At 39.8% G+C, this 18,200-nt stretch overlaps 1 protein-coding gene across 3 annotated transcripts in view; it reads left to right on the top strand.

Annotated features, from left to right (window-relative positions):
- Nucleotides 1-7,789: 7,789 nt before the first annotated feature.
- Nucleotides 7,790-18,200, top strand: part of Pmfbp1 (polyamine modulated factor 1 binding protein 1) — a 45,955-nt gene continuing 35,544 nt past the window's right edge. Inside the window, exons 1-3 of one of the 3 annotated variants that reach the window (XM_013503846.1) lie at nucleotides 7,790-7,938; nucleotides 8,956-9,027; nucleotides 13,927-14,082. In XM_013503846.1, coding sequence (XP_013359300.1) covers nucleotides 8,977-9,027; nucleotides 13,927-14,082 — 207 coding nt within the window. In that variant the 5' untranslated portion in view covers nucleotides 7,790-7,938; nucleotides 8,956-8,976. Of the gene's footprint in view, nucleotides 7,939-8,046; nucleotides 8,164-8,955; nucleotides 9,028-13,926; nucleotides 14,083-18,200 lie in introns of those variants that run through there. The other 2 variants (XM_013503847.1, XM_005403532.2) reach the window with 2 other exon arrangements.

The following is an 18,200-nucleotide window of genomic DNA, read 5'->3' as shown; positions in this document are numbered from 1 at the left end:
TTGTAGATTATTTCTAATTCTTATAAAAGTCATGCCCAAATGCTGCGATGCACAGGAGTCTTTCCTTTCTTCCGTTCATTTTCGGGACAGAAATTCCCTTTGAAGCCTCCTTGTTATCAGAACCCTGGGAGCACTGGAGTTTCCTCCCTGGTTGCCACTTGTGCGGTTGATGCACTCTTAGTTACAAAGCACTGGACTGCCGCCGCCTTCAGTCAATCCGTTTAGCCAAAGGCCTCTGATTTGTTCACATTTACTACAACACATACAGAGGGCTAGAGGATTTTTTTTTTTTTTTTTTTTTACTATTGATCTGGTGCTTTAAGAGGGGAAAAAATCTCCTTGGCTGTCTAAACACTATCGATCCCTGCTTGGGAGTCGCAGCAGAAGTGTAGAAAGGGCGTGGATGAATTGAAATTTCATTTCCGACAACTTGTTCCTGTTATTTTTACCCTTTTGGATGGGGAGAAACACGTTGCTGCGGCTTCAGTCAATGTGGTCGATAGCTCCACTGAGAAACTCAACACAGCTTCTGCCAGGGGTTTGGCAATGAGACACGGTGTTGGATTCAGAGTGTGTGAAACTGAAGGATGGTGGTGAAATGCATGAAGTCTTAACACCAACCAGGAGCAAACCAAGGGGCTTTGGGCTCCAGGTGATCTACAGGAGCTGTGGCTTTGGATAAAAGAAAGATTACGAAGATTAACAACACCCCTGCATGGAAAGGGTCCTGAGTATTGCCAGTGCCTTACCTCTGACTCTTGGCTGGCTTTCTATAACTATCAAGGGAGACATCCTCTCTAGCCAAAGCTAAGTCTCAGTCCTCAAAGAGAGCATTACATTGAGCTTTTATAGGAAGTTGCTCTTCAACTGCCTAGTAAAGGACCAATACAGAAACTGAAGTTGCTGGCCTGTAGGGAACTAGGGGATGACACTAGGCATGCGAGGGTATGCGTGTACAGCCAGCAGCCACAAGAAACATTCCCACCCCCTAAGCACACCGACAAGGAGCTGTGGTTTGGTGCCAGCTTTGTTCTTTTATTAGACATTAAAAGAACACAGGAGAGAACCAGACCCCTTCTTTCTAATGGCAACATCTGGCATTTATGTAGCTGTATAGCTTTGATCCTTAAGGATCCCAAAGCACTTTACAACCCGATCTAGTGCTAATGGCTAGAGAAATGATCTTACAGTTAACTTGGCCAAATAGTTCCTATACCAGTTCCTCTTCTCAATTTTGCAGTGTATGCACTGCCCTTGCTTCTGGATGGAACAATATGTTTGGATCCCAGATCCTCCTTTCATTTTTTTTTTGGGGGGGGGGTGCACAGAGTTTGTAAATGACTGCTTCTTTTTTTAAGTACTTCATAACCATTTCTTAATAAACAGTACTTTATTTCTATTTCCAATTATTTTATAGGGCCATTTTTGCCCCCTCATCCGCATCCCTCCCATTCCAGAGAAAGATGGAAATATTCTTCTCTCCTGGGAACAAAGAATCTGCATTGCCGATGAGGTTGCAAATTCAGACACAATAAACAGAATTAAGAAAAACTGAGCTGGCATTTGACAGAAATTGTAAAATGACACTCAGAAATGTTGCTCTTGTGGAAATTACTGATATTAAAATATAAATCAGTGTCTTGTGTTTCCCGTAGCACCAGGGGCTCTATTAGGTTATGCAGTTTGATTGCTGAGCTGAACTTAAGAGAGTTGGCAGGTCCATGCTGAAGTTATCACGAAGTATTTAACCCTTATTTTGCTGGAGATCGGGCACCTAAGCCAATTCCAGTGATAATATCACCTCCAAAAGGCCTAGACTTTTTCCACTGATCACTCTGAAGCCCAGGAGAAGCAAAGCGGGACAAAGATGAGGAAAGAAGATAAAAGAATTTGGAAAATACTTTCTCTGGACAGTCTTGTTGCATAGAATCAAGCAGAAAGCAGCTCAGGGCAGCTCAGGGAGCAAATTCCACCATTAATAAGCCAAAGAAGAAAGGGCTATTAAAAATTTTAAAATATTTCCCTGTTGTACATGGATTATTTATTTTATTTCCATGACAACACTATAAGGTGGGTATTATTATTCCGTTTGTTTCTAAGTAAGGAAACTGAGATTCAAAAACAGTCAACTTGCCCTTGGCCACATGATTTGAGTCAAAATGTGATCCCTGGCTCCATGAAGAATTGGCTGGGGCAGGAAAATGCAAGATCAGTCTGGAATGGGTTATGGTATCAGGAAGTAAGGAAGTGCTCAAGAAAGGATAGATGCTGTTGAAAAGGGTACAGGGGCCAAAACTGGAACAGTCGACTAATAAGATAAACAGTAGTATTAGATGATAACCCCATAAAATAAAATAGATAACCCTGAGTTCATACTGCTATAAACAGTTATTAAGCAGGGAGAAGGTGCCGCTTTTCTCTGTAGAAAAATCCCAATGGGTAAATGAGGAATAATAAGGAAAATAGAAAATCTCCATCAGACTATCACAGTAATAATTATTGCTAAAAATAACAGGTGGAAGTTGGAGGAAAAACAGGATATTTGCATATTCTCAAAGTATCTCTTCTTAAGATATTTATTGATTGTAGTGGTAAAAAATAGTAACTTTATAGTAGATAAACCCAGTAGACATCAGCATAACCAAACGATGCAAGGTTAATATCATCAGTGATAAGATATATTAACATCATATATCCTCTGATGACTCACTAAGAAGGTACATACCACACTTGCCCAAAATGCATAGCATGAGAAAACATCAGACAAGTCCAAGTTAAGGGTCATGCTACAAAATAACTGACCAGTATTCTTTAAAAATGGCCATGTCATATAAGACAAAGAAAGACTGAGGAACTATCACAGATTGGAGGAACCTGAAGAGACAGAAAACAGTGAGGTGTTTCTGGATCAGATTCTACAACAGAAAAGAGATACCAGTGGTAAAATTTTTGACATTCTAATTAAGGCTTTGACTTTGTTAGTAGTTTTTTGGACCCATGTTAATTTCTTAGTTGTTACCCTCATATCATTATGTAAGATGCTAACACTGGGGAAATAAGAAAAATGTTATATAGGAGCTCTTTGTACTATCTTTGCATCTTTTCTGCATGTTCTTATTCTTTCATAGGAGACCACCACTACCTTACTAAAGCGAAAAAACAAATCACCAACATCAATAATAAAGTTAGATGTTTGTGTTAAAAGCCATAAAGAAAGATAACATGAGTCATTTGTGGGAAAATGAATGCACCTTGAGACCACAATGTTAAGTGAAATCAATCAGACACACAAGCTTAAAAATTACATGGTTCCTCATATGATAAACTCAAATTATACATAAAGAGCAAAATAAAAGATAGAGAACAGGAAGTAGGGAAGGAGCTATTTCTCATACAGGAAGGGGTTCAACAGATGGAGAGAGGAGGGAGGGCGAAGAGGAGAAGGGAACAAAAAAAAGGAATTCAGATGTGTTATGTATGTGTACCAACTCTGTACAAGAAATATCGATGTATACTAATAAGAAAATTTTAAACTGGTACTGATAAAGTGTTGTTGTGGAAAAGAGGTGTCACCTACCTGGCAAGTCCACTGTGAGAGCTAGCTGTGTTCTTTCATACTTAGAACAGTGCCTGGCATATAGAAGCTGCCATACAAGCACTAATATTACAGACAGTAACAGAGAAAATGATAGAACTGAGATTTGAGTTGGACCTGGAAAGTAGGTGATGCTGTTGTTGTTGTTGCTGTTATTGTTGTTGTCATCGGTGGTTACTGTTGTTATTCCTGGTACTGAAGACTGAACCCAGAGCCTTTGCACTAAGCTATATCTTATCCCTTTTTAAACTTTTTTTTATTTTGAAGGACAGTCTCTCTAAGTCACTAAGCTGCCCAGGCTGGGCTCAAACTTGCAGTTTTCCTACCTCAGTCTCACAGAGTACTGGGATTACTGGCGTGGGTGGTTTTTGACAGGCAGAAAGAATATACCTCATGAAGAAAATCACTCAACAAGGAAAGGGGAGAGTTTTCTCCATGTCAGTCAATGATCGTGGCAACAATGATTAGATGGAGTGCGTACTTTGAAAAGGAAATTTTACTAATTGGCATGAGAATAATGGTGGTGGGAGTAGAAAAGCTGGATGTGTTACTCTCTTCCCCACCCTGGCTCCTCCTACTCTACATAGCAAGTGGAGAAGGAGTGAAAGCAAAGAACTGACAAATCAGGAGAAAAACCAAGTCAAGTCAAAAAAGGGAAGGCATCTTTGAGAAAAATATCTATAGAGGTCAAAGACTTTGTCCACAATGTACAAAACATACAGTCTACAGTATATTTTGCAGCTAGTAGAATTCTCAGAAATGGGGAATAAATCATAAAGTGGTCTCTCGGAGAGGAATACAAATAAAGGTACTTTGTTCATTTTCATTAAATTCAGCTGCATGAGGCATAAAAAGAAAACAGTGATTTAAACAAGACAGAAATTGCTCCTTCTGTCCAGGGCTGGGATAACCTGGCCTCCTGCATCTCCATCAACATCTCTAAAGGCTTGTTGCAAATGGCTGCTGGAGCACCAGCTATTAAATGAACCTTGCAAGCGATTAAGAAGGAGGGAAGGGACAAAGATCTGTGTACTAGTGCACTTTAAGATTTCCAGGAAGTCTCCAAGATATTTCTTATATTTCACTGACCAAACTTAGACACACAGCCATACCTAGCTCCAAGAGAGGCAGTAGATGTAGTCTTCTATTTGGAATAGCCTACTTAGAGTCTACTTACTGGAATACATAGATACTCCAATGAAATTATAGATCTCTTCATAAAGAAGTTAAGAGTATGAACATCAATTAGCAGCTTCTGTAAAAGGTACCAAAAGAGATAGGTCCAAGAAAAAATTTTACCTAGTACAATGAGTCCTACAAATCATGGTACTCCTTTTGCTCCCCTAGCTCCTCATTTCATCTGTCATCCCAAAGGCTCTTTCTGAGGAGATTCAATTTGCCTTACATTGTCTCAAGAAGAACCTCTACCCTACGGTTGGACTATAACCCAGTCTTAACCTTGTATCAGATTTCTATTCCCTAAGTTACTTTACAGGACCCCAAATCTAGCAAACCCAGCATCATCTCCTTGTACTACTCCCTCCTACCACTTCATCCACCAGACATGCACTACAAGGAGTTTTCTCCTTTAGAACTAGGTCTACAAATGGTATACCGTCTGCCTACCAAGCCCTAGACATAATGGTTCCATCCAATTGTTATGGGTAGAAAAAGATTACTATAAAAGGGGCACCTTGGTCCACTACTGGTACGCACATATTGTTAAAGTAGAAGAAATGCTGACTATCCTCTCATCATTTCAATATCAAGAGCTCTAGGACTTATCACATTTTTTCATTGGTAGGAGGTAAAACACTAGAGAAAAATCTAAAACCCAGTATAAGTACAGACTTGTGGCTGAGTGTAGGTAAATCTTAGTTTCAATTAACCTCCAGTGAGAGCTCTTTAAATAACATCTCCTTCCCTAAAAATTCAGAAACATGTTTTAGGTGACTTAGATGATTCCTAGTACTCTTCTATGCAAGTCAAGAAAGAAAAGGAATAGACAGTGTTGCCCCAGTGTTGCCCAACAGTCAATCGTATACTCAGGTAGTTACCTGTTCATCAATCAGGGAGTATGGCACAGCTCACTGATTGTATAACGTCACATTTGTATAACCTGATGTGGATAGTGAATGAAGTACTAACTAATATGTTTCCCATGCTGACCCACTCAAGCTGTGTTTCATGGAACTTGCTTTTATCCTTTTTCCTTCCTCTCCCTAAAGCTAAACAGTGGCCATCTGAAACAGGAAAAAAAAAAAAAAGGTAGGGAAATTGTAGCTTAAACTGGAGAATTAGACCCTGATGAAGTATATAAGATGATGCAAAAAGTGGAATAAAATGGTAGATTAATGCATAGGTTTAGCTTTCCAGAGCCAGAAGAACTTTGATCAATACCAATAAATTGAGCAAAATTCTAGCATCCTATCTACCTTGCCAGGCAATACATAGAACTTCAGTGGAACAAGTCTAAGAGGGGAGGACCTGAAACCACACACATATGCTAGCATCAGGAACATGGAGGAAAAACTTCCAAGAGTGAGGGAGGACCAGCCAAACAAAAGCCCTTATGATGAGAAAAGTGCAGCATATGTGGGCTATTTACAATGACAAAGGCGTCTCAGCATACTGTAGCCAGGAGAGATACCCATGACCATGGACTAGAAGATGCCCCTGATGCCAGATCCAACCTAGGACCCCATAATTTATACACATTTTAGAGAGGTCTTAAAGAGCTTGAGGCAATCATAAACTGATTTATGTTTAACCTGAAAATAATGGCACTTTCTTAGCAATAACTAAGATTGTGATTCAACCACATGGTGGAAATGAGGCTCAGTAAAAAAGCTAAGTGATAGAAAAATAGTTACTTTCTTTTACACCTCAGTACATGGCTGCTACATTCATCACCCATGTGAGAGGTAGTCTTGGGTGTTTCTTGGCTATGTGTAAGGTGCTCTGAGAGTGAACTGAGGGGAAACATAAAACATGACTAGATACTCAGTTGAGCAAGTTTTTCTTTAGGATCATTTTTTATTTTTTCCAGGTACAGATGTCACCAAAAGAGGGCCTACTCTGAAAAGCAGACGGCAGGACTTTTGAGAACAAGAAAGCAACTCCCTGGGCTAATGTAGCAGATGAGGCATAAAGAAGTGAAGGTCTCAGCAGAAATGCAGGAGACAGAAGATGCAAGAGCAAGACTTTGAAAAGAGAGATGACATTAATGAAGTCCTGGGCCCAGAGAATCAGTAGCCAGCCACACTCCTCAGAAAGCATCAGGAGGGTCCACACGATTGCTTCATAAAGCAGAAAGGCTCCCTCAAAGCTCTGTCTCTAATCCATCTGGGAAACATTACTGTCAAATGCATCAAAAATTTATCATATTTTTTCACCATAAGCACTTCCAACGTGCCCACTGCTATTACTAATGACTCACAGAATCCCTATGTCTCCCTCATGGAACAAAACTCAGCTCTCTACTTTTCCTCTAATTTATTTTACTTAGTAAAGCCCAATATATTTTCATGCAAATATTAGAAGCTGTGCTTCTACTTTCCATCTGAAATGCTCTTCGCCATTGCAATGATAGCTGTGTGCATGAAACCATTACAATCCAGAAAGTCCCTTTTCTACATTTTGGATAATATTTTATTTAAAAATCACCTGCTGGATACCCAGTGGGTCTGTAGGTAGAGAATTATTCTCCTCAAGGGTACATTTGTCCCATTACAACTTTTGTGAGAGGCTCAGATTGAGTCTATAGTTCCTACTAAAAAATGGTGTCCATCTTTTAGAACATAGAATCAGTAAACTTTAGAACTAGGAAGACCTTAGAGATCACTTACTACGGTTTCCAGAGACAGAAATGAAGGTTCAGACGTGAGGGCCTTCTCACAGGACACTCTTCAAATTGGCTACTGAATCAGGGCTTTGGTAGCCCAGAGCCGTGTTTAGTGCTTTTTTATGCCACATTTATTTTTAATCTTTTAATTAGCTTAGTGTGGAAGTCATTTGTGATGTTCACCGTTATTTTTCTCTGGAGGGCAAAGGAAGTTAAGTGTGGCCATGTAATTTGTTTTGACCAACAAAATGTGAGAAATGAAGTGTTTCACTTCCACTTTAAGAACCAGTATGATGTAATTCACCAAGATCTCTTTCAGCTGCCATGGCAACAGACAACATACCAGATAATAGAGGTTCCACCAGCTGAGGACAATGTACAGCAGAGCCTCAGATGACTCATAAAGGATACATAGCATGAATAAAAATAAACCTTCATAGCCTTAAGGGATTTGGAGGTTGTTTGTTACTGCAACATCACTATAGCCTATCCCTATCCGGTAAGTCTGAGCTTCATATCATTCCCATGATGCACCTCTGTGCACAAAGACTTAAGAGTGTAGTCAGTGCAGAATATCAGAATACAGCTCCATGAAACATTCCAAATTCCATGTATCACCAAGATTCTTCTTCCTCTTGGCTTATATTAAGAGTGAGGGATATACTTCCTTTATTACAAAGAATGAGTATTTTGATAGCTTCTCATTCTTGGAAATATTCTGCAGGTGAGTGCCGGGTAGAAATTTCCTCTAGATTTAGAGTTACAAACGTAATGAATTAGATTATTGTAATAAGTTCAGTAAATTATGACTTCAGATGCATCATCCTACACTTACTCATACATGTGCAAAAATCTTTGCTTTTCTTGGAAGATTTTATCTAGATAATTCTCATTCCTCTTAAGGTTTCCTAACTTTGTAAGCACTAATGTTATGGCAATTTAATGCTTCAAGAACATCATATTGTTTCATATTTCAAACTAATACTTGTAAAATGAATGGAAGATTTTCACAGAGTAGTAAGACAGCCTAGGTGACTTCGGATCAGTCACTCAGTCTCCTTGGGACTGTTTCTCCCTCTGTGAAACAATGACAGTACAGTACATGCCTCCCAGAGTTTTTGTAAGAATGAAAGTGGGTCAAGCACATGCTGAATGGTTCATAATATGTGCAAAATGTAAACTGTGAATTATCTGAGGCATAGAACATTTAGAAATCCGGAAAGTCAACTCATTTCAGACTTTTCCCCTTCCAAGGAGGTTGAATACAGAAACTACTTGGTCTACCAAGTTGTGGTTTTCTGGAAGAGATGTCAAAACTACGGTTCCTGCCTCCCTGGTGAAGGTTTTACTATACCTTTGAAAATAAACATATGAAGAAAAGGGTTAGTGTTACTAACGGTTTGGAAAAAATTTCCAAACCCCCCCCCCCATTGAGGGCATAGATCCAGCTGGGAAAATCTTTAAAGGACTAGAATCATTTATACTTTTTCCATCTTAAACACTTGACTTTTTTCAGGTTTATACCAAAGCTCACAAAATGCTAAAGCTTAAAGAAGAATTGAGAGCTGCCCAGGGACTGAAAGGTGAGGTAAGGCTCCTAACTTGTCCACATACCTGGATTTGAATCTTTGTTACAAGGGACTTCTTTTCAAGTTTCATGACTCAGAATTGCAGGTAGAAGCAGCACAAAATACTACAGACAGAAAAGGACAGCAGACCATAGTATGTTTAAAAGTCCAAGTCCAGTTAAGTTGGTCTGGATCTATATCCACTAGCAGAATGATATTGGGCATGTTGTTTACTGTTTCTATACTTTATCTTTCCCCAAAATATGATTGATGAGCATCTATTTCAAAGACTAATTAGGAGGATTATAAGACACTGCATGTAAAAAGCACCTAATGAATATTTACTCTTGTTGCCAACAGCATTATTTTTATCTAGAATGCTGTAAAATGGAATGTGAAGTGTTTTGATTTGTCTAATATTTTTGTCAAATGGTGTATGTATTCCCCGACTTGTTCCAGAAAGAATGGAAGGGACTTGTTTGGGTTAGGATGATTTTTAACGTAGCTCCTACCAAGAGGTGAATAGCTTCTAAACCAGGAATTTCTGCCCTTTTCTACTGGGTAACTGGAGCCCTAGGGGGTAGGAGGAAACAAGGATCAGGTGTCAGTTTTCTAGATGACTATTTCTTCATATCACTGATCTCTTTGGAACACCTTTGATATGTTAGGCATTGTTCTAAGAGCTGGAAACATCAGGCTGAGGATAAACAAAATAGATAAAAATCCCTAGTCTCTTGGAACTTATCTTCTAGTGGGATAATTTCTCCAGGAATATGATGGCAAAAAGTATGCAGCAATTGCCCAAGTGCCAGCAAAAATCAGCCCACATTACATAGATAGCTGATATCTAACATAGACCGTGTGTGCCCTAAACCATAGACAGTGTGTCAATGTGTAAAAAATTAGATGAGAATAAAATATTCTTATTCTTCACTATATTAACATAATTGGTCCAAAATTTCTTATTACAGGCAAAATTTTGTACGGCTATCCATTAATTCCCATCATAAGCAATGCAAAAAGCTGGGTGTGGTGGCACATGCCTGTAATGCCAGCACTTGGGAGGCTGAGGCAGGAGGATCGTTGCAAGTTCGAGACCAGCCTGGGCTACAAAGTGAGCTCAAGGCCAGCCTGAACTGCATAGCAAGACTCTGTCTCAAAAGGAAGGAAAAAAAAGTAATGCAGGAAAACACAGTGTTTCCATAAGCATAAAAGTAAATTCAGGAATCTAGTTAGTAATATCAATATTAGAGTTTAAAATTACTATACATAACTGTAAACTCTATTTTTACATAAGTAAAAGTTCCTGAAGCAACATTCCTTTTAAAGGCTCCTTGCTTTTTAAAGCATAACTCTCACCATAAATTGATATCTGTTGAATGGTTCTGGTATTTGTGGTGTTTAAAAGTGACCTTCCATTGTTTGTTGGAGATTTGTCCTCATCATCAGATAAGGAATTTCCAAAAGATGATGGCCTTTATAATGATGTTGACTCCAAAATTCCTCTGGAAATTACCACCCAATTTTCACCAAGCTTCTTGTTCAAGTGCCAAATCTCTGGGAATGTTACCACTTTGAATCTTGTAATGTTCTTGAACTCTGAAAGTGCTACTGAATTACAAGCTTAAATATAATCTCAGCTTCCTCCCCCTAAAAAAGAAGCATGAGACTACCTGTTTAGACTTTGAAGACTACAGCAAAATTTCTCCTCCTCTTTTAAGAAATATGTTTGAGAAGGCATGCTCTTTGACAAAAGACCCCTTTAATCAATACAGAAAATTTACCTCAATAAGTAACCTATTTTCCAATATCATGAATATGTTAGCAACTGCAGAATTAACACTCACCATTTTGCCTGTGAGTCAGTGGCGTGGCTGATGTCACATGCTTCTAAGCAGTGTGACCAGCTTCCAGCCTTTATAAAGCAAAAACTGGGTAGCTCAGTATCTAACTTGTTATTTCAACCATCACTAATGATTTCAGATCCAGGAAAGGATCAGATGGTGCCTGAGGGTCATCATCCAGTTCATCTCATGCCCCAGTATTGGTACAGAGATATGAGTGATGAACTGTCAGATTAAATCTATTACTACTGCATATTGATACTCAAAAGGCATCTGCCGGCAATTTAATATCCATAAACTAGCTAGAAATATAAATAGCTCATGATTAATATTTATGCAAGATATTAGCAACAAATGAGACTTGCTTGACCCCAGAAAACCTTGCCTTTCTGGGGTTCTGAGGTGAGCCTAGCATCCTCTTAAAACTATAGTTAAAAATGGAGCATGGTCCATGAAAATCACTTTATTGCCCTTCAAGCATTTTTACTCCTGTTCTAGTGCATCAAAACCCCTTTATGATTTGATCTTTAGAAATAAATGGTTAAGTTTTTATTTTAAAAGCAAATTTCATTTGCTATCCAATAAAACACATTTGTTATTCAACTGGTTTAGGGAATCTTCAAAGAAAGATAATTTATCCCCAACCTCTAGCTTTATGAATGAAGAAATTTCCTCGGAGACTCTGAGTCAAAGCTAAATATCTAAATTAGATGAGATCATCTACATCAAAGATCCAATTCTGAAGTCCTGCCGGTATAAAAGAATAGGGCTAGTAGGTCTCCTACTCCAAGGGCATCTAAAACTGTAGAGAGGGGGTATTTCTATTAGCCTGAGAGGAAATATCTGTTAATTTAGGATAGAGTTGCGTATCATTGGCATTTTGTTAGTGAGTCTTCAGTGTGCTAAGCTCCACATGGAGAAGTCTGGTGATGTGGTCCTCACTTTAAGACACATATTTTCAGCATCAAGGCAAGAGTACAGAGTACTAGGCATGGTGCTATCACCTAATTTGCTCACAGATCCCAAAGGAAAATGGTTCTGCGGTGGGAATAGCGGGGGGATTCCTATTGCCCCATTCCCAGGAAGGCTTCATACCCTATTCCCGATGTGGCAGCAATGAGCAAAGGGATCAAAAGCACTAGACTCAAACTGCTCCTCCTTATTGGGTCAAGGATTTTGTTTTCAAATTAGAAAACATTGTGTGCACATCATTTTTTAAAACCACTCTACACAGATTCTCTTAAGAGAGTTCCTGGTAATTGTCTTAATGGTAATTACATGCTTGGGGCAGTTGACATCCACTGTTATTTTTCTGAAAGTGAGGGACGAGGGCAGAAGCAAGAGAGGAGGAGGGAAGAGTTTTGAGATAATGAAATCCTTTTAATGATAGAGCCATGCCGTTAACCTAATTAAACTGTAAAGTGGTGTTAAAAAAAAAAAAAACCTCAGGTACTAAATGGAAATGAAGAAATAAATCAGCTGAGACAGCAGCACTTCTGGGAAACCCTCTGAATTCCGAATATTCTAACATTGCAGTGTCCGATTCTCACATTGTCCTCTGACCCTCCCTTGGCCTTGTGCAGAAGTCTCTTAAACTGACCCATACAATAAGGCTTAACTTATAATGTCCATATTAGGTCTCTGCTTCTCTTGGAAATGTGTATGCTATAGCTCATGCATTTCAGAACCCAGACCAGTCTATGAGATGTGCGGGTAGGATACTGGCTACATGGTCAGAAGAATACGCTTTCCTGTCTCTACTGCTAACCAGATATGGGACTTCGGGCACTGTGGTTGAGGTTCCTGCACCATTTCTAGGTACCCAGCGCTGCCTGCCCTCTTAGAAGAATTGCTCTGAGATTATTAAGGTCACTTTGCCCATAGGAGAAAAGGTGTCCTTGGGAGATTGCCTTCCACGGGGCAGCCCTCTGCTGTGAACCAGCTGTTGCCAAATTTGACAACACAGCTTTCCCTGCCATCCCTCAAGACAGGTTCTACAGTGTAACTTACGCCCTGGAGGTCTCTATAGGATCAGCCTAAAGTGACCCACAGGACTTTGAAATTGCTTGGTTTCTTCTCCTTCCCTTCCTGATTCCCCTTCTTCCTTCTTGGTTTCCCTTGGGAGTGTTTCTTTAATAGATGTCATAAATCTTCACATAAGAAGTCACTTCCAAGCATATTAACCAGAGATGGGCACCTCCCGTACATGCTTCAGCCTCAGTCCCAGGCTCTAAAGCTCAGAGGTGATAACGCCTGTGCTCAGTGTGAGTGAAAAGCCAGCAGAGTGATAGGACTGAAGCACCGCCTAGGTTCAAGGAGGGCTTTTTCCTAATTCCTTTCACACTTGCCACCCACCACATGGGGAGTGAAAGTAGCCTCACGATGTGATGAAGAACCCACTCATCTACCCCATCTCTGCATCCCACCACCGCCCCACCCAAGCTGCACATCTTCTATGTGCGTCTCAGTCACCACTTTCCATCCTGACCTAGCAATAATTAGCTAACCCCTTTCACTCATAGCCAAAGACAGGGTCCTTACCCGCTTAGCACAGGGATTTCACTTTTGTTCCCCCTGGTGAGCCCCTGCAAAAGAAAACACTAAGTATTATAAGTGAGGAAGATTTTGGTTAATGAGTAAAAAGAAAAAGACTTCGGAATGCCACATCAGCTCCATCACTGAATCATTCACCACAGTCTTGACAAGTTCATTTGACACGTCAATGTTCGTTTTATCAGTGGCAGAGCCATTAATATTTACAGACTGTTCACTGGGTGCCTGGAATTATTCTAGACACTGACTTCCTCTTGAAAAATAAGGGAATTGTCTGATGCACCCACAGCAGTGCTGTGAAGATTAATTAATATAAATAAGTAATTGTCTGAATAATGTACAGCACTCAGACACCTCACAAATGGATACTGTGTAAATGTTACACAGGATGAGTAATCATAGCAACGACTTGATGGACAAATTTCCAGCAAATTTAAAGTCCCTGTCAACCTGTTAAGTGAAGGAAAGTAAGCATTTTCATGCGAGTTTGTAATTGATGCTTTTGTTTCTCCGGCTGCTTAGGTGGGGGAGAGAGACAGAGAAGTGGGCAGCCTGAACAGTAAGCTCCTGAGCCTACAACTTGACATCAGGAATCTGCATGATGTCTGTAAGAGGCAAGGGAAGACTTTGCAGGATAATCAGCTCTGTGTGGAGGAAGCCATGATGAACAGCAGCCACGTAAGGACATAGGCAGCTGCTACCTACCTCTGCTCACGTGACTACTCCTGCTCCCTCGGACGGGAACAATAGAAAGTTTCTCCATTGTCATTAAAGAGTACTTACTGAGCTAGCAAAGAGAAAGAATTAAACACATGCACCCTAACCCACAGAAAACCCCCTTCCTGCTCTTAGGATCTTCCAATCTAGCTATCTACAAGGTCATCTACATCTGAGGCATTGTCTTTTCTTTATCTGAGGCATTGTCTTTCCTTTGTCTGGCCTTTAACACCTGGATTTACAGTCCGTTGCTCTGAAAATACCAGATCACAGTAATATTGCTACAGCAAGAAAAAGCTGTGAAATGACACACAGGATTTGGAGGCAGGTTTATTTACATCAATGGGTACTGATCAGGATCATTCCCAGAATATCAGGCCCTGATCTCTGGTGATCTAGGGCTTATATGGGATGAGCAAGCAGGAAGTACAGAGGCAGAATAGCTTGTCAACTGGGGATTGGTTTATACAATGTATATCGTAGTGACCAGCTCTGCCTCACAGTGGCCAGCTGTTTCTAGGAGATTAGAAGCAACCAAACTTAGAACAGGAACTATTACCTGGGCAACTAACAAACTGAAGTATACTGGCTGGGGGAGGCATTTTTGTTACAATATAAGGAAAGTAGTGTCCCCTAATGAACATAGACAGACTTCTAAGTCAACCAGGAAAATAAAAGCCATTGCACCTGTTCTGCAGTATCACTGCTCATCAGTTATTACCAAAACTGCCTCTCACTGGCCAGAACCCGGTAACAGGACAAGCCTAAGTCCCAGAGGGATTAATGCCCCTAGAAGCAGTCCTCAAACAATAACAAATAGTGAGATGGCTGATTAAAAGTCTCTCTCCCTTCCCCCTTAGTCAGAGATAATTCGGCCATGCTCTTTGTTATCTCCCAGAATTCCACAGTGGAACTGAGCCCTACTGCTCACAGTAGCAAGCTTAGTAACACATTCTTCATCAGTTTCCTTCCCTTCTTTGTCTTATTTCCCAAGTCCTCTGCCAGAGGTTCCTATAAACTACTACTTGATACTCAAGTCCTTGTTACAGGGCCTGCTTTTGGGGACGCTCAAGCGAAGACACTCGGTAACACTTATCCCACACATGTGTGAGCAGTCAGACCTCCTGCCATGACCGTCATCCTATGATTTCAAGCTAATACTGACCTGTAGCCCAGGGAGTTCACCAGCCGAGGCAGTTTTGTTTTACCCTGAGGTTTTCTCTCTCTTTGGAAACTCTAAACCTAAGACCAGTCTAAATTTATCCACACAATCTGGGGAGCCTGCTGGAAGATATTTTCACACAGCTCTCTAAAACATGGGTTTCCAAGAATTTCTTCCCTGTAGTCTTTATTTCTGTTTAGTGACTTGAGGTCTGTGTATATGCCAGACACAAGCCCTCGCTGAACCCCCAAGTTAGCGTCTTAACTGGTGTGCAGGCAACCACTGTGTTCCTTGCAGTCAAGGCTCTGTGTTCTTTTATGGTGGCTGTTAGCATTCTCCTAGGAGTTGCTACCTCACTGTAGAAACCACAAACTGTTCTCTGTAATGCCCTAAAAATGCTACCAACGAAGCAATTCTACCTCATCTACTGAGCATCGCTATCCTTTGCTCAGGAAGTCAAAAGTATAGAAAAAATCCGTTGGTGTTCCTGAATGAATCTTGGGAAGAAGATTATCATAATTTACTTCCTTCTAAATATTAACATTTTAGTATATTTTCACCACTGCCGTCCTGAGTTTACTTACTCCCCCACTCAGGGAAAACCATGTGGCTTATAAATCTACCTGGCAACTTGGAAGGAGAAAAGTATTAAATTGCATTTCATTATTCTAATTGCCCAGAAGAAGTTCTAACAGCTTGAAACAAGCTTTAAAACAAGCTCTTTCTTCCCAGCACTTAGTGCAAAATTTAAATTGCAGACTATGCATACAAATACACAATTACGTGGAGACCTATACTCTTCTACTCAGAAAAATCCCTTTAAGATCTGCCCTCCACAAGGAAATGTAATATGGGAACAAAGCAGAAACCCAAGACTTTCTGGAATTTTGACTAATATCTGACACATAGCTGGAGAAATAAGCAGAAGGTTATGGTTCAGGACCACAGTTATGAGAGAAAAGTAAAATATTATATCAGATGTTATGTGTAACAAAAAGAGTGAAAGGGAGGAGGTAGGTGGTAGGAAAGAAAATGACAAGACCTGTAAATCAGTAACACCTTATGCTCTGAAACCCGGGAACATAGCAGAGACTAACATGAAACAAGTGAGGTGCCCAGGGTACAAAATTTATGGGCACTCACTCAGCAAATACCAACTTGTACTTGCTTGACTGTGAGACTGAGTGTCTCCTTAAACTGTGCACCTCACTTCCTTCACTCTAGTCCTGGCCCTGTCCAGAAATAAACCAATCAGCAAACAAAGTCTCAAACTGAAAAGAGAAAATAATAGCAGAAGCATCATAATAAAATGATGATCAAATCAGAAACGAAGGACCTGGATGAGCAGGATTCCCAGCATTCTCTGCTGGAGTCATTGGGAGCAAACGCTGATATTCAGTAGAAAGATTGTCAAATTAATCGTTGAGGGGTATGGAAGACATGATTTTTAGCATAAAACTACTTTGAGAGAATTTTCTGCCTGAAGATAAAAGTAATTTAGCTGAATATACAAAGATGAGTACAGTGCTTATGGGCATGATCACACAATATTATTTTTAATCATTGGTGATGAAAAAATATTAAGTGAATCTGCTAAATGCATTGTGGAATCCTGGATTGAATCCTGGAGCAGAAAAAAAAAAAAAAAAGAAACATGTTCATGGAAAAACTAGTGAAACCAAAACAAAGTATAGAGTTAAATTCAAATAATCTACCAACATTAATTTTTTAGTCTGGACAAATATACTGGCTTATGTAAGAAGTTGAGCTGGGTGTACTTAACTTAACTGGCACACACCTGTGATTGCCAACCACTCAGGAGGCTGACCTGGGAGGATAGCAAATTCAAATCCAGCCTACCCAACTTAGCAAGATCTTGTCTCAAAATTTTAAAAATGAAAAGGGCTGGAGATGTAGCTCAGGGCAAAGGCCATGGATTCAATACCCAGTACTGAAAAAAATTAATGGAAGGTGGGTGGATGAAGAAGCTATAGAAACTCTCTCTGCTACTTTTGGAATTTTTCCCAAAAATAATTTTTTTTAGATAGTAAATCTCAGGTAACTAGAGACCACAAGTGAGAAGAATGTCTAAACCACAAGGATGCATCCAAAAGAAATGCATGTCACCTAAACACAGAGTCCTACAGTCTGCCAGTAGAAGGAATGTACCCTACAGAAGAAATACAAGGTATAAATATAAATCTACCCAAGTGATATAAGGCTAACCGAGCATCCCAAGAAATATCCCATGTAATACTTCAAAGTTAGAAAATGAAGCTCATGGCAATGACTAAAAAAAATTTTTAAAAGATACACTTTTGGTTCTTCAATTTAAAAAAAAAATTATAAGGGATCCAATTATGAGAACAATGCTAACCAGTGACAAAAGAGAACAGAAACTAGAATAGGGAATAAAATGGTTAAAAAGTATTGTGAAAAGCTGGCTTTAAGCAAATCAGCAGGGCCCGATGACATTCTTCTAAGAGTACTTAAGGAATTGGCAGGTGTTATTACATAGCTGCTAGTGATTATTTTTGAGAACCCAAGAGGATAAAGAAAGTCCCTGTAGACTGAAAAAGGGTAAATGAAGTGCTCATCTTTTTAAAAAAGGGAAAAAGGACAATCCTGGTAATTATAGGCCTGTCAGCTTAACTTCAATATCAGGGAAAATATAGAACTTAACATCAATCAATTAGCATCAACTTAAAAAGCACAAAGTATTGGGTAGAAACCAATGTGACTTTTCAAAAGGCAAATCATGCCAGGCCAATTAACTTCCTTCTGTGATCAAGTGGCCGCATAGGCGAGGAAGGAGCAATAGCTATAATCACTTTGACCAAAGTAGGGCTAAAAGGTTGACTAAATATGGGAACAAGTTTCTATGTGCGGCCGGCACTTTCCATCTTTCTATGTGGCT

This window comes from Chinchilla lanigera, unplaced genomic scaffold (genome assembly GCF_000276665.1).
Source record: "Chinchilla lanigera isolate Chin_1 unplaced genomic scaffold, ChiLan1.0 scaffold00083, whole genome shotgun sequence".
Lineage (NCBI taxonomy): Eukaryota > Metazoa > Chordata > Mammalia > Rodentia > Chinchillidae > Chinchilla > Chinchilla lanigera.
The sequence above is the reverse complement of the archived record's forward strand: the minus strand, read 5'-3'. Positions and strand labels throughout refer to the sequence as shown.